Here is a 15,530-nt window from a genome sequence, read left to right as displayed (position 1 = left end):
GATTTGCTTTTCATTACGGCAGTTCATAGAAAATACTAGAATACTAGGGGTGTAACAGTACAAGTAACTGTATAGACATTTTTTAAAGGTGTTTTTCAGTTTGACACGCATGTGTAAGGAACAAATACAGTGTGGTTTTCACCATCGCATGTGCAGAACTTCAGCATGCATTACTTAATCTGAATGTACATGGATGGGAGAATATTGTTTACTGATAAACTGTGAAATTACATAATGAGTGAACTGCTGCGGGAAAAGTACATGAGCCAAGTTGTTCTAAACATGACACGTACTCTGTATTAAGTGCTTTAAACTAACTTAAGCTTACGGTTTAAAATGTTCAGAAAAATCATTTTTGTGCACTTTTACACCAATACCATTTACATTGGTTCATTTATTGAAGAGTTGTCCTACCATAACATGACACCTTACAAAATGGTACCAAATTAGACATTTGTAATTGAAAAACTGCTTCAAGAACTTAAACAAAAGCTATTAGCCTGTTAAGCCAGTAGTTTCCAACCATGTTGCCTCACACATATGGAGGAGGTACAGGAGAGCAAGTCTTTGGAGTCTGGAATGATCTCCAAAAGATGGATGCCTCCCAGGAGAGAGTAATGGAGCGCAGAAAGACTGATGCCATCCCAAGGGTGCAGAGCCAGCAGTGCCGCCCTGGGACGTTTAAACGATCACCACACCGCCTCCATCTGGCCTAGGGCTGCTTAATCGAGTGAGGAGTACCTTATGTTCCTCAGGGTAGAGTTGGTGCTCGTAGAGTGTGTGCGTTTCGTCTGATGGATTTCACATATGGGACTAATGAACTGATGAGTAATTTTTTTTTATTTAGAGTTAATTACTGATAATTAAGTTAATTGAAAAATCATACACAATGCAAAACAAAACAACATTGTGCAACGCTGGAAAAAACAGCATGGGCAACACATCTGCAGTGTTATAAAAGCCAGTGAAAACATCAAATACAGTGAAGCGTTTAGCCACGGACAAAAACCCTCAGCAATCTTTACTTTACAACATATTTGAGAAAAACAACACCCATGTTCTGCATGAACTAAGATCCAAGCTGAAAACCACAGACAACGAGACACATGCTGACTGACGGTCACAAAGCTTATGGTCGCACTGATACAGATTTGCATTTACATAGCAAGAAACCCGCAGAGCCGTCCTGGATACAAGATTTTTATTACCTCTTACTGTTTCTACTGGGAGTCAGAGCATGATTGTACTTTTTTTAATAAACTCTTTATTGATCAGACTAAGATTTGTGTCCATGTTATTGAAAAACAGGAGCCACTGAGAAATCTTGACTGAAACAAAACCAATCATAAAGGACCTAAAGATTTCCACCTTTTCTTATATCCCCTTGATCGAGACACTCAAACTCAGGTTAATTCAGTGAGATAGTTTTCTGTTATAAATGCTGCAAACTGACTGCTTTTCTGCATATAATGAAACACTCTCTTGAAACGTGATTTTTTAAAGGGTTACATCATGAAAACAATTAGTTTGTTCCTATTTGATTTGTTGCTACATCCACGTTAGGTTGGATGTAGTATGTGACATATTCCACCATTCACAAACCAAAACTCGGTTCCATGTACACCCAGACCATTTACTGAAATGTGCAACCTGTCCAACCAGACAGACACACTGTGATGGTTTTAGTAATAAGCCATTTAGCTCTCCCCAGTTGAAAGTGAAAATCATGCAGAAAATCAGAACGTGTTTGATGGAGCAGGATTTTTAAGCAGATCCACAGAAACGGATGTCTACCAAACCAGAAAAAGTCCTATGACTTGTTGCGGCAATGGACGGTTAGGACAAACCTCTTATTATCATGTAAAAAATATTATTTATCATTCTGTCATATCTAATAAGCAGCAAAAGTGGCTAATCTTCATGCGAAAGCATCTTAAATCGTCCTTGAATTTATATTAATATATAACTGCACACATTTACATTAACACATAATCAGCATTTAGCAGCTAGACCTGCTCCGATTGAATGATGGAATGTCCACACACATTGATTAACCAATCACAAAAGTGCTCATGTACATATGAAAAAAAACGTAACAAAAACAACTTGTTTAATGGTTTATACTTAAAAGATCAGAAAAGGGGTGAAAATGCTAAATTACAGAACTGCATTAATTCATAACATAATAAACCGTGAAAGAATTCCAAAATTCCAAAAACAAGTGCTACATATGACCCACTTCAGAGGCGCGAACCCCGTAATCTTACAATAACAGAGACCAGGTCTCACTTTCACACACAACAGTGCCACGTGCTGCTGTCTCTTTAAAACACACACACACAAAGAGGAACTCGCTATTGTTTAAAAAGCTCTTCATCTCTCAGCAACGCCGTGTGTGTAAATCCTGTGAGGATTTCAGCTAAACACTGAATATCAGAACAGCTGTTGCTTTCTCTAATCTCTATCACACACACACACACACACACTCAAAGGTTGATTGCTGACAGCTCACGCTGACAGCAGCTAAACAGATCATCACTCATACACAACATTACTAACAGGAATCCTTTAACATCTCTTATACTTCACATCAAATCGATTTCTTTTAAATGTTCCTTCCTCTCTAACGTGGTTAGGACAGGTTTTCAGGTCATCTCACGACAAACCGCTGGAAACTACATCAATGTTCACATCCAACACTATTCGGAGATATCACATCTAAATTCATCAAGGAAAATTAAATCAATGTCATTCAAATGTTCATACTGGTCATGTATGAGGTTTGTACGAGTTATCAATATTGCCATTTGGTATAAAGAACAGAACGTACATATTTTTAAAGCACTACAACAGATTATTGGAATTGGGGGGGGGTTATAAAAATAAAGTAAGAAGCCTTAGAAAGAAAGCCCAAGAAACTGCTTAACTAGAACTTCAACAGGACTCATAATTAACCCAACTAAATCCAACTACCGTAAACTAGCAGAGATGGGATGAGAGCGCTTCAGCGAGTGTGTGCACAAGACACTGACCTTGCACAGTTTCTGGTAACGCGGGGAGGATATCGCCATTCTCTGGAGCCGGTGTAAGAAGACCACCACTTTCTGCAGAGACGTCCGAACTACAGCCATCATCTTAACTCTGCCAGCACACGACTGCCAGCGTCTGAGAGCATGCATCCTCACCGACACACACACACTCACACACACTCACGCACGCTCACATATCCCCCACCACCAGCCGAGCGAAATGTGACGAGCCCTGACAAACATGTCCCACACACACGCACGCACGCACGCTCAAGCGCGTCAGGACTGAGACGGCAACGAGTGCTCGCTTCTCTCCAGCAATAAACGACAGTCACAGAGAGAGAATTAACACCGAACCACAAAAAAGACAATGAACGAGGGAGAGAGAGATGCTGTGAGAAAGGGGGAGGGAAGGGTTGATACAAACCCCGGAGAGCGTTCAAGAGACGGAGAGTCTCTTTCAGCACCAAAAGAATGAGAACGAGAGAGTGTATAGATTCATAAAGGCAATGAATGAGGGTGACACACTTTACTGAAAGAGAGCACATCTCCTGAGAGAGAGAGAATTAGAGCGGTGAGACCCATCAGAGAAAAGAGGGAGACACCAGGAGAACAGTAATGATTTGAAATGGAAACCAGTGTCGAAGTGCTTTTATCTCCTCATTCTGTACTTCTGATGACCCTTGACCACAAACCTTCACAAAGCTAACATGAAATCAATACTGACCCACTTACGTCCTTAAAGGAATCGTTCACCCAAAAATCAAGATTCTGACCACATTTCATTCCAGACCTGTATGACTGACTGAACACAAAATGCGAAATTTTGAAGAATGTGCTTCTCACTCTTTTCCATGCAATAACAAGTTTAATTTCAGGTTCAAGCTTCCAAAAGGACACAAAAGCACCATAATATTATAATTATAGTACAGAGATTAACCCCCTAGATATAGAATATCTATAATAGTCTTCAAAATATCTTCTTTTTGCACTCCACAGGTATAGGACAAAAATAGGATGAGTAAATAAAGACAGAATTTACATCTTATGGGGGGTGAACTATCCATAAATAAGTAAAGTGGGTCAATTCTAATTCTTCATTTTAGATCTATTTTTAGCCCCGTTCTTCCAACCCCCTGCCTCCATTATACAACAACACCTACCATCCATCCTTTACCATCCAATCAGCTCCAGATCAATCAAGTCCTGCCGTTTCATGTGTTCAGAAACACAACACAAGAGGTTAGACTCACTACAGTCTCTGGGTAATCAAACACTCAGGGTTTGCATCTCAGATCTGTGTCCGTCTCTCTCTCTCCATCTGTCTGTCTCGTCACAAGGACCACTACCAAGTCGGTGTGATCTGAGTGGGATTCAGTTGTACAGTGATAAAGATGGATGGGCAACAAACAACGGTAAACAACAAAATGCCAATCATAATAATAATAATAATTCCTTACATTTATATAGCGCTTTTCTAGACACTCAAAGAGCTTACAATGATAAAGCGCTTAATAATGATAATAAACAAACAAATAAATAAACAAAAATATGCAAAAGTGTGAAGAGTTTTGAGCCTGTAAAGCCCCCAAACCTTCAAATGAATGAGTTGAGGACTCTTCACTCAGATGTTGAAGTGACAATCGTCAGTGCACTTCACTAACGGCCTTCACCAAAGAACTCCGCTGCTCACTTTGGTTTCAAACGACCTTACAAATGTCCTCGCGGCGCCCTTCACGGCTGCAGAAATGCCATTTGTTGCCATGCAACATGACAATAAAAGATTATTCAATGGATTGGTGCGCCTTGAGAGTCGGGACAGTCTGTTTGAGTGTGTTTAGTGCATTTGTAGTGTGTAGGCTGCTGAACCACAGCAGACCGTGAGAGCGTACAGTCGGTATTAGAGCAGACAGCAGATATAGAAATCAAACTGTGATGTATGAATCTAACAGGAGGAGAGAGAAGAAAAGAAAGACTTGCTCTTTCTCAGTGATCTGTACCTTGATTACACAAACGCCGCGGTCTGGCTGACGAGGGAACTAAAGAGGACTGACGGAGAGATAACTGAATAAAGTTCACACGAATCTTCCAGATTCTTCTGCAGTTCACACACTGATCATCGCACACATTTCAGTAGCAGAAGTCAAAACTGGCAACTGGAAAATCTCGAATCCGACTGGTTGGTTTTACACGACTTCTGGGATGCCAGAAATAAGCTGCACCGTTGGCTCTCGTCCCAAACGGATGTGAAGGAATATAAGTACATGTTCTTACCCCGAGCTGCCCCTTCAGCTCTTTGATGTGGGCGGAGTCCTGCGAGAGCTCCTCCCTCTGGGCGGCGTCAGATAACACGTTGACCGTAGTCTCCGCCTCATGGAGCCACTTGAGGAAGGACTCGAGCTCTCGGAGACACGTCTGGAGAGACTTCAGCTCTGAATCAAGCGCAGCCTGACGGTCCGAAGCCCTGGAGACCACAGACCAGGACAACACTACAATCAACCACGCTGAAAAACACTGCTCGAAACCACTGGAGTTAACACACAGACTAGATTATCATGGAAGCATGTATTAATAGTTCTTTACATGGTATTTATAAAAGCACAATCAAGGTAGTATCTAATAGAGCAGCTATTACAGTAGTATTTATGAAAGTATAATTATAGTAGCATTTAATTTCACAAACATTGTGTATTACCAATATATAACCAAAATAGTATTTAATACAGCAATACTACTGCAGTAGTATTTGTTAGCATTTATTGAAATTATATTAATAAAAGCATAAAAGCATATGAATAGTATTTAATATCAGAACACTTGAGTATTCAGCATTTATTAGCATTTACAAAATATTTGTGAAAACAATTTATTCCCAAATTATTCTTACAGCAGTATTTTGTGAGAGCATAATAATTCAACATTGTTAATGTAGTATTTATTATAGCAATTTTATGATGAATGTATTATAAACATTTATTTACTTTATTCATGAAAGTATAATTACGATATAATTACCAAATTATTTTTACAGTAGTATTTTGTGAGAATAATTATGGTTAAGTATTATTCACATTTTATGGCAGTATTTATTATGACAATATCATATAACATAATGCATAATGATGATTCAATCCATTACTAAACTAGAATGGTAGTATTTCATGACAGCATAATTCTGGTAATATACATTCAATATCATTATGGTAGTATTTATATCTGAAATATTCTTAAGAGCACAGTTATGGCTGTAGTATTTATTACCACGATATGATCATGATGACATTTCTGCAAAATTCATAAAAGCAAGAATAACTGTAATATTTATGATGGTAGCATATATTACTGCAATATTTAGGAAGCATAATAACAACAGTATTTATCACATGCCACAGTAATAACATTTATGGAAGGAGATGTAATGATGATCTTCATGTGGAGAAGTGTGTGTGATATCTGTACATGCTGAACATTAGTGTGATTGAGTGTGTTTATGACATATAGACACTCATAAATACACATGCACACACCTGTTGTTGACGCTGTTCCACGCCGTGTTGACTCTGTCCATGACCTCTTTGACCTTGCGCGTGTCATCAGAGGCGTATTCCTGCAGAAGCTGATTGGACAGTTCATTAAAGGATGTCACGCTCTCCTGTCCTCGACTGAGCTCCTGCAGGAACGCCTGACAACAAAAAGAAATGAATACATGAAGCTACCACCTAAACCGATGACAAAGAGAGTGCAGTCGCTACAGAAGTCAGATGATGTTTGCTTCACGCGCAGAGAGTAACTTTACCTTCAGAAAAACAGTGTCAACAACCTTAAAATCTGTATTTCTAACCTAAGGCAGACACTGAAATATCTACTCATGTTTAAAACATTTAAATAATATATGAATACCAAACAATAAGGCAGTGAAATTATGACTCTAGCATCCCCTACAGGTACGTCTCAGTAGTGTGTGTGTGTGGGTGTGTGTGTGTGTGTGTGAATTAATTCAAAAGCCACAGTTACACCTGTGCATATTAGGTGCACGACTCCTTAGAGATGTTCTTAAGAAGAGTCTGCACAAGCAATATCAAATCTCATTAATTCATGATTTAATGCAATGTTTAATCTGACAATTATGTCTTCAGTTCAGTGAATATCTTACATATATTGTTATGTGGATTACATAAAGGAATACAAACTCTTTTAAAATAGAAGCTAAATACATAAATATTTAATTAATATTAGTGCTGTAATAATCTTTCTGATTTTTATGTGTACTATTTAACAGTGAAATATTATTACAGTAGTATTTGTTAGTATTTATTGCAATATTTTTATGAAAGTATCATTATATGATATATCATCAAAATAATATATTCATTTGCATTTATTTCCAAAATATTTGTCAAATTAAAATAATTTAGAACACTAGAGCAAAATCATCACATTCATATTTATTGGCATTCATTCGAGTATTTGTTAGAATTTGTTTCTAAAATATTTGTAGAGGTATAATTAAAATAGAGTTGATTAGCATTTATTGAAGTAATATATTAGGAAAAGCATAATTATAGTAGTATTTAATACTACAATATTCTAATTTGAATAGTTGTTAGCATTCATTGTCACAATATTTATAAAAACAATTATATGGTAGCATATTAATTATTTAATGATAATTATTATAGTAGTATTTATTGACATGACATTGTTGAAGCATAATTACACTACCAAACTGTAGAGTATTAGAAATAATCTGAAGAACAGTCTACAAGACTAATATTAAATCTCATTCATTCATGATTTATTGTATTGGTTCATTTGACTATCATTTCTTCAATTAATTTAGAAATTGATGAGAAGCCCTCTTTTATTAACTAAATTTGATGTTCAAACTGCTAATTTTACATCAACATGGATATTTCAGTCATTTCATTTGCACTCTGTTAAAGTGAATGTTCCCTCACTGTAAATACTTGCATGTCTTTCAATCTTGCACATTTACAGATAAGAATATGTCAGGAAATGGGATAAACATCAATATGTCTAAGCACGATGCATCCTCCTGCCCCCATCAAACTCAATGCTTAGAAGCTTATGAAGAACTCACATGATTTGGACAAGCTGGGTTTACGCCATAGCGCACATATCTAACTAAACGATAATGAAATGTGTTTTTTAATCATTGATTTTCAGGATTTTTCAGCTCTAGTGATCTACAACCTGCAGAAAGCAAATCAATTTCTTCAAAAGTTGTTGCTCTCCATTGAGTTCAAATGAACGTGAAGTAACCCTAATAATGTTTGCATCTGTAATCTGCTGAGCTTGATCAGCCGCCCAAAGAATCTGCCTGAATACTGACGGGAATTTTAAAACTAAAACATGAATACATTTTAAAAATAAATGAAGCAAATGCCGAACTCATATGATTCACTTGCTTGGTACTTAGAAGCAATCATCTGTATTTGAACACTGGAACTTAATAATATCTGTAGCGAGCTATTGACAACCAAAGGAAATGGAAAGCTTCTTGAGCCACAAAAAGATTTCATGCTCTGTCTCTAATTATAATCCAGAAAGATGACTCTTTTGTCAAGTGAGTTTAATAGGAGCAGCTCTATTTTTTTTTCTTAACAAGCCCACAAAGCTATAAACACATCAAACCCCATATAAAACCACATGCACTGAATTTCCTGTGCTCAGAACTCATTCTTGAATTAATGAACTTCAGCTATATTGTGGGGAGAAACGGAGCATGATGAGAAAATAAATTAAAGTGACATCAAACGAATAGGGATGATAACGCCTACAAATAAGAGGAGCTTGCTGCATTGACAACGAAATATGGCGTTGTTATGGATTATGGACTCATATTTCAGACAGAAGCAATGGTTTGATGTTAAAAACATCTTAATGATGGATAATGTTTCTTACAAACATGCAGCTTTTGGCTTCACAAGACATTAACTGATGGACTGGAGTGGTGTGGATTAGAGCCCGGCCAATATATCGTTTTGCTGATATTATCGGCCGATATGAGCCTGTTGCCGATATATTGGTATGGGAAAATATACCACTGGTATTAACTTTTATTATTTTATTTTTTTCAGAACATGTAACAAGGATAAAATGCTTAAAATGGGGTTATTACTTATTTTGTCCAGCAGAGCGTGCTCCATTGTTTGTTACTGGTGACCTGGATGAAATGCTTTCAAGCTTAACCCTCTGGAGTAGGGCTGGGACAGTGCGTCGAGGTCATCGGTGACGTCGACGCAAAAAATACGTCGACGCAAAATATGCACATCGATTTGTCGACCTGTTTTTATGCGAGAGAGAGCCCCGGCTGCGCGCGCACACTCACAGTCTTCAAACAACACGAGCGCTTCTTGTTCTCTCTCTCCCTTGTGCATATTAATCATAATCATTAAACACGATAGAAAAAGGGCGAAACACCAAAGTTTCGCTCACGCACTCAGTCTTCAAACTACACAAGCCCTATCTCTCTCTCTCTCTCTCTCTCCCTCGTGCATATTAACTAAAATTATTAGACACGATAGAAAAAGGGCGGAACGCCAAAGTTTCACGTGGAGCATTCAGAGATTTTTTTTTTCTCCATGACAGGCTGCTGGCTCCCACTGTTAATTTTTTTTTTTTTTGGAAAAGCACTCTCTGTATTAGCTTAAAGCCCTCAAGTTTACATTGGTTACTGTATTCTTTCAATTGCTCTAAACAAGTATTTTGGGTGACCTTTTTTAATGAATGCTAGACATCAAGTTGTTGTTATTTTCATCTGAAAGAAGAACTTTTTTTCATTAAGCTAGGCCCTATGTGTTCAGTAAGCTTGTTTCAGTAAGCTATGTGTTTTCAAGGCTTCAAGGTTTTATTGAATGCTATCTCTATACAAGTGCAAAGTAATGCATTCTTAGTCAGTCTTTTATTTTGTAATTTTAAGAGCAATAAACATATGTTAAGAAATTCATGTTTTTTTCATTCAGATATGTAAATCAACATGTATAAACTGTTAGTAGTCAATTAATGGGGAGATAATCGAAATTAAATCGGTCAGAAAAAATTAATCGTTAGATTAATCGATGCATGGAAAAAATTATCGCTAGATTAATCGTTTAAAAAATAATTGTTTATCCCAGCCCTACTCTGGAGTCTAAGGGTATTTTTGGGGCCTGGAGAAGTTTTGTCATGCCCTGATATTTGTGCTTTTTTTTCTGTGGTAAACCATTGAAACTTTGAATGTCCATATCTCGATAACGGTATGGCGAATCCACACCAAATTCGGGGGATCCCTTCAGCTCGAGTAACCCTTTCAAACACAATCATAGTGTACATCTAGAGTTACAGGTGGTTAAATTCGCGGTACAGCGCCAACCGATCTAGCGATCCCGGGGGGGCTACTGACACGCAGAGGGTGGAGTCAACACTTTCCCTTCAGAGGTCTCTTGTTCAGGCAGCATTCAAGCATTGTTTTATTCAACCGTAAGTGCCCTGCGAAAGGACTCCACATTAAATTCCGCCATGATTCGATTTGAATGAAAGTTCCAAAGTAAAACAAACTTCAGCGGAATAAAGTTTAATGGAACTGATTTGAATTAGAGATAAATAAACGTTATAAAAGTAAATGAAAACAGCTGAGAAAGAAATGGGATGTGATTTGTATCATATCAGATCCGTGCATCAGGTCTTAAAGGGACAGCAGCCTATAAATACTGCTGCTGTCATTAATGATCATCAAACAACTTTGATTTATAGAGTATACACTATGCACTGTTATGTTCCCTAATTATTACATTTCTGTATTTTAATACTATCAATTTTATTTTATTTGTAACACTGTTTTGTATTTACTGGCTGTTCACTTCTCTCTTCTTTTTTTTCCTTGTTGATCCGAAAAATGATCCGATCCATGGGTCAAAAAACTGTAATGTGATTCGAACCATGAGATTTGTGACCCGTTGAACGAGTATAATATACACAAAAATATCGGCCGATATATCGATATCTGCCTTTTTTTTACTCCCCAATATCGGTATTGGCCCCAATAAACCCATATCGGTTGGGCTCTAGTGTGGATTATTGTGATCCATCCATCGGTGAGCAAGTGATACAATGCTACAAGTCTCCAAATCTGATAAAGAAACAAACTCATCTGCATCTTGAATGACCTCAGGATGAGCACATTTTCAGCAAATTTTCATTTTTAGTGAACTACTCCTTTAAAATGTAATCCATTTGACAGTTCTTTAATTAGGTTGGATGATTATTAAAAAAGAATCACATCTGAAGTGTTTGTTTAATAAAAAAATTGAAGCTTTTTCATTGAAAAAATCATAGGGGGCTTAATTGGAACATGTACCTTACAAGGCCACTCTGGACTTTTAATTAAATAAGGCAATTTAATTCTGTCACTCCCTGACAAAACAAACCATGAGTGTTTGTTCTTCACTTAAATAGCCACTTTAGTGAAAGACTGTGCAAATATCTGTAAGGAAACATGTAGAGCTAAGATTCAGATGATGTTAATACGGTCACTTCCAAAAGTAATTAAATGACAAAAAGTGCAAAAATTTAATTCTTCTCTTCGCTCGACTACAAATCAAACCGTATCAGATTCCAGTGTCATCAAATAAATCGAAAACATTATTTATTTGTTGGAAAGTGCATTTGTCTGCAACTCCCAATGAGGTTAAGACAAAGAATTCAGGAGCTGAGACCAAGTCTTGAGACTTATGAAAATGATGTTTTACTGGAAGAGCAGCAAATCTTTTCACATGATTCTTACTCAGTGAAAGGTCACACTCAGAGGTCACACAGGTCAAAGGTCAACATCTCACCTTGTTGTCACTGATCTGTTTGGTGAGCGGCTCCCGGTTCAGCTGCAGCAGGTTGTTCAGACGCATCTCATTTTGACCAATCAGAACCTTCAGATTGTTCCTCTGCTCCTCCCATTGGTCGCTGTGGCCAATCATGCACTCCAGCTGCAGAAGCCGCGCCTCCACGCCGTGCTGTGTGCCGTCCCATTGGCTGCGGACCTTCTCCACTGACACACAGCAGAAAGAGAGGAATGAGTCTCACTATCTCACACAACAGATGCCTTCCACATGCTTCTCCATTAATACACGTCCTCAGTTTATTCATCAGAACCACCGCTCGTGTTCACTTTTGTTCTTTTATTTATTTTTATAAAACAATAGCCAATTTCTCAAAGCCTTCGGTACTTAAAAACAACCACTTTAAAAACTCTAACAATTAATATATTTAATGCATTAAAGAATGGATATAACATCTAAAGGGACAAAAAGTTGCAGATTAGTTTAGACTAGGATGATGATCAAAAATGATTAAGATTCACAAGAAAGATTTAGAAGATTAATACTTAAGATTAGGGCGGAACAAATTGCTCATTGATTTATGTGGATATTACGTCTCAGGACACCTAACATGCACCTTTCAAAGCGATGCATGAGGATAATGTGATGATAACTGCATTCTAACTGATGCTTGGGTGGCAATTACTCTGGTGATTTTGAAACATGTCCAAAAGAAGACATTTGACCTGGAAGGGCAGACAGGCTATTTAAAAATGAATGATGAGATATTTTAAAATATTTATTAAAAAAATGTGTGTGGTAATGGAAATGACAATGAATTAACGTGAATGTAGAGAAGCAGTAGAGATATTCATTAGAAAAATTCTTTAAACTCACACTCAATAATAATCTCAATTCCTGTTTTCAGTGTAATGCTGAGTTTGATGTATAAAACTGATTTGTCTCACAGATTAATGGTTACAGTACATACTGCAAATAAAAGACACAACTGATGGCAAGGCAAAAAGATAAGTAATAAATGATGCATCAAAATTTCAACATTGTGAGATAATTATGAGGCTAAATAATTGTGTTTGAGTTTGACACTGAAATGTTTTCATTGGTCTCTTAAATGGACACTCATCTTTTGTAAAGAGTAACTGTAAAGAGCACCTGAAACTGAATCATTTAAACAGAGAGGAGGAATGTGGAAAATTCAGAGCACTTTGAAATTGTGTGTGTGTGTGTGTGTGTGTGTGTGTGTGTGTGTGTGTGTGTGTGTGTGTGATGTGATTCAAGGCCAAATTTAATTACGTTTTTCACAGATTTCTTTCCAAACAGACACAATCATTTCCTTGTTACATTTGGTCACATATATATATATATATATATATTTTGTGTCAATATTGCACACCCCTAAAATAACCTAGCATCATCTTATAAAAAAAGTTTTTTTTAAGATTTAGATTTTTAGTTTTTTTTTTTTTCTTGTAAATTGTATTGTGGTTAATTGTAATGTAATTGTGAGCAAACTAGGGTTAAACAAAAGGTAATTCGGCCCGCACAAGGGGACATTTTCTCTGGTCCGGCCCTCAGTTTGACTCCCCTGCTCTAAGTCAAAGCCACATTTACACTGAAACTAAGACTAAGAAGAATACTGAAAGCAGGATTCAGACTGAAGACAATTCAGCTGAAGATGATGATGAAGATCTGCTCACGTTTCTCAGAGATGGAGGTGCGCACGTCGAGGTTGGAGGTTTTGTTCTTGATGTTTTGCGCCAGAGTGATGATGTTTTCCAGCTGTGGATGTCTCTGCTCCAGATCTCCTTTAGTCACCTACAATCACAACACAACACCTAGCTGCTCAGGCAGGGGTCTGAATCATAACTCTGTGCCAAACCTCCTCAAACAGGGTCTCCGGTGCCTGACCTGCAGCCGGCCGATGGTGGTGTGGATCTCCTCTTTGTCTCCCACCGTGACGATGTTGGATTTGAGCATCTGGTGGATGAGGAGCAGCCAGTCTGCCAGCTCTGTGGCCGTCTGGTGGAGGTCCCCGGGGCCCACCTGCTCTGGACCGGGACGCCGCTCCTCGCTCATCAGACTGACCATGTGCACCGCAGACGGCACGCTCGCTGAGACACACACACACACACACACGGTAAACACTCGGGAGAGCAGCGTGAGAGTCCGCTTCACCTGTCTGTACCGCGCTCACCTGTGAACGGCTGCTGACACACTTGTTGTGTCCATGGAGAAAGAGGCTCCTGTGGCGTCTCCTTCAGTCTGGCGTCCAGAGCTTTCCAATCTGCAGCCAGCTGTTCGATTTTACTCTACAAACACACAAACACACCATCTCTCTATTCATCAACAAGAACTGTGTAACAGTGTGTACACTTCCAGTAGATGGGAAAAGACAGGCTTTTCAGTGAAAGTCAAGACACTCCGTCACATGATCACAGTTTATTCGCTATAGTTTAGAAAATGGTAATAAAACATGACAAGAAGTCAGAGTTAAACGGTGTCAGAGCTAATTGATCTAGATAATGCCATCCATCCGTCTCACAAATGAATCGAGTTGAATAGCTGTCAGCTGTTAAATTTAAGGACATGATTAGATAATGCCAGTGTAGGTCAACTGATCACCAACTGATGCTTAATTTTGCTCAGTCAGTGGGGTAGAAAGATAGCATTAGCAATTAAAGATAAACAAGTGTCTGAATACTTTCTGGTCCCAGATTTTACTGGTAGTCTACTGTATGAAGAATGTTTGGCTGTAATAAGTCACAGTGTCCTGCACCCACTGGTATAAAAATATTAAAAATGCTATCAGGTGTCTGATTAATCTTTGGCTTGACTATAGTGTTATGGTCGGTTCACACCAAGATACATATTTGGAGCAAATAACTCAATCTGAACACTAATGCAAACATTTTTTGTTTTTCTGGACCACTCTAATCTCTTTTCCTTCACACTGTGAAGAAAGCTGGCAAACCAGCATGATTTGCATTTTTTGATCACATGCTTCAAACCGCTGCTTTAAAAAAAAAAAAACTAGGATGTGGTGACACTCATGAAGAGAGTATTTTGCTAAGTGACAGAGAATAACAGAAGTGAATCTCTACGCCTGCATTTGGTGTGGTTTGATGAACACCATCACCGATGTCTGAAAAGAATGACTGCTACAGTAAATAATGTCAATTCTGTTTGACTTCACAATCTTTATCATGCACTGTATGAACACACAAACTGCCTACGAAAAGCTTTTGTGTCGGTGTAAGCCAGCTTAACTACTGTTTAACTAAAATGATCAAGAAACACTCGTAGTTAAACAACACATGTCAACTGACAAAATAAATACAATGCAATACAGTTTACTGCAGCTAGTTTCCAAAGCGACATGTAGCAAAATACCTAAAACTAAATAAAATAAAACTAATTAATATAATAAAATTACAAAATGAATAATAAAAACCAAAATATATAAAAACTACACAGACTAACTATATGGAAAAACTCATAAAAACAACTAATCTACTAAATCAAAAACTGAAGTGAGAATGTAAAAGAGGAAGTCTCTTGATATCTATCACACGAGTGTGAAGCTCAGTTCATTTAAGGTCAAATTAATGACTTTTCGTTACTGTTTTGGCACTATTAATGATAAAAAGGAAATGAACTGAAGCACGGC

The 15,530-nt window shown here is 37.7% G+C and overlaps 1 protein-coding gene across 8 annotated transcripts in view; it reads right to left on the bottom strand.

Annotated features, from left to right (window-relative positions):
• utrn (utrophin) overlaps window positions 1-15,530 on the bottom strand; it is a 193,575-nt gene that overhangs the window by 100,407 nt on the left and 77,638 nt on the right. For 7 of the 8 annotated variants that reach the window (XM_052594682.1, XM_052594686.1, XM_052594679.1 and 4 more), the window contains 6 exons: window positions 14,058-14,172; window positions 13,772-13,974; window positions 13,561-13,678; window positions 11,867-12,072; window positions 6,557-6,711; window positions 5,304-5,493 (listed from right to left, as the gene is read on the bottom strand). In XM_052594682.1, coding sequence (XP_052450642.1) covers window positions 5,304-5,493; window positions 6,557-6,711; window positions 11,867-12,072; window positions 13,561-13,678; window positions 13,772-13,974; window positions 14,058-14,172 — 987 coding nt within the window. Of the gene's footprint in view, window positions 1-3,032; window positions 3,274-5,303; window positions 5,494-6,556; window positions 6,712-11,866; window positions 12,073-13,560; window positions 13,679-13,771; window positions 13,975-14,057; window positions 14,173-15,530 lie in introns of those variants that run through there. The other variant, XM_052594687.1, reaches the window with a different exon arrangement.

The sequence above is a fragment of the Carassius gibelio genome, chromosome B23 (assembly GCF_023724105.1).
Source record: "Carassius gibelio isolate Cgi1373 ecotype wild population from Czech Republic chromosome B23, carGib1.2-hapl.c, whole genome shotgun sequence".
Lineage (NCBI taxonomy): Eukaryota > Metazoa > Chordata > Actinopteri > Cypriniformes > Cyprinidae > Carassius > Carassius gibelio.
Note: the sequence above shows the minus strand (reverse complement) of the source record. Positions and strands in the feature narration are given on the sequence as shown.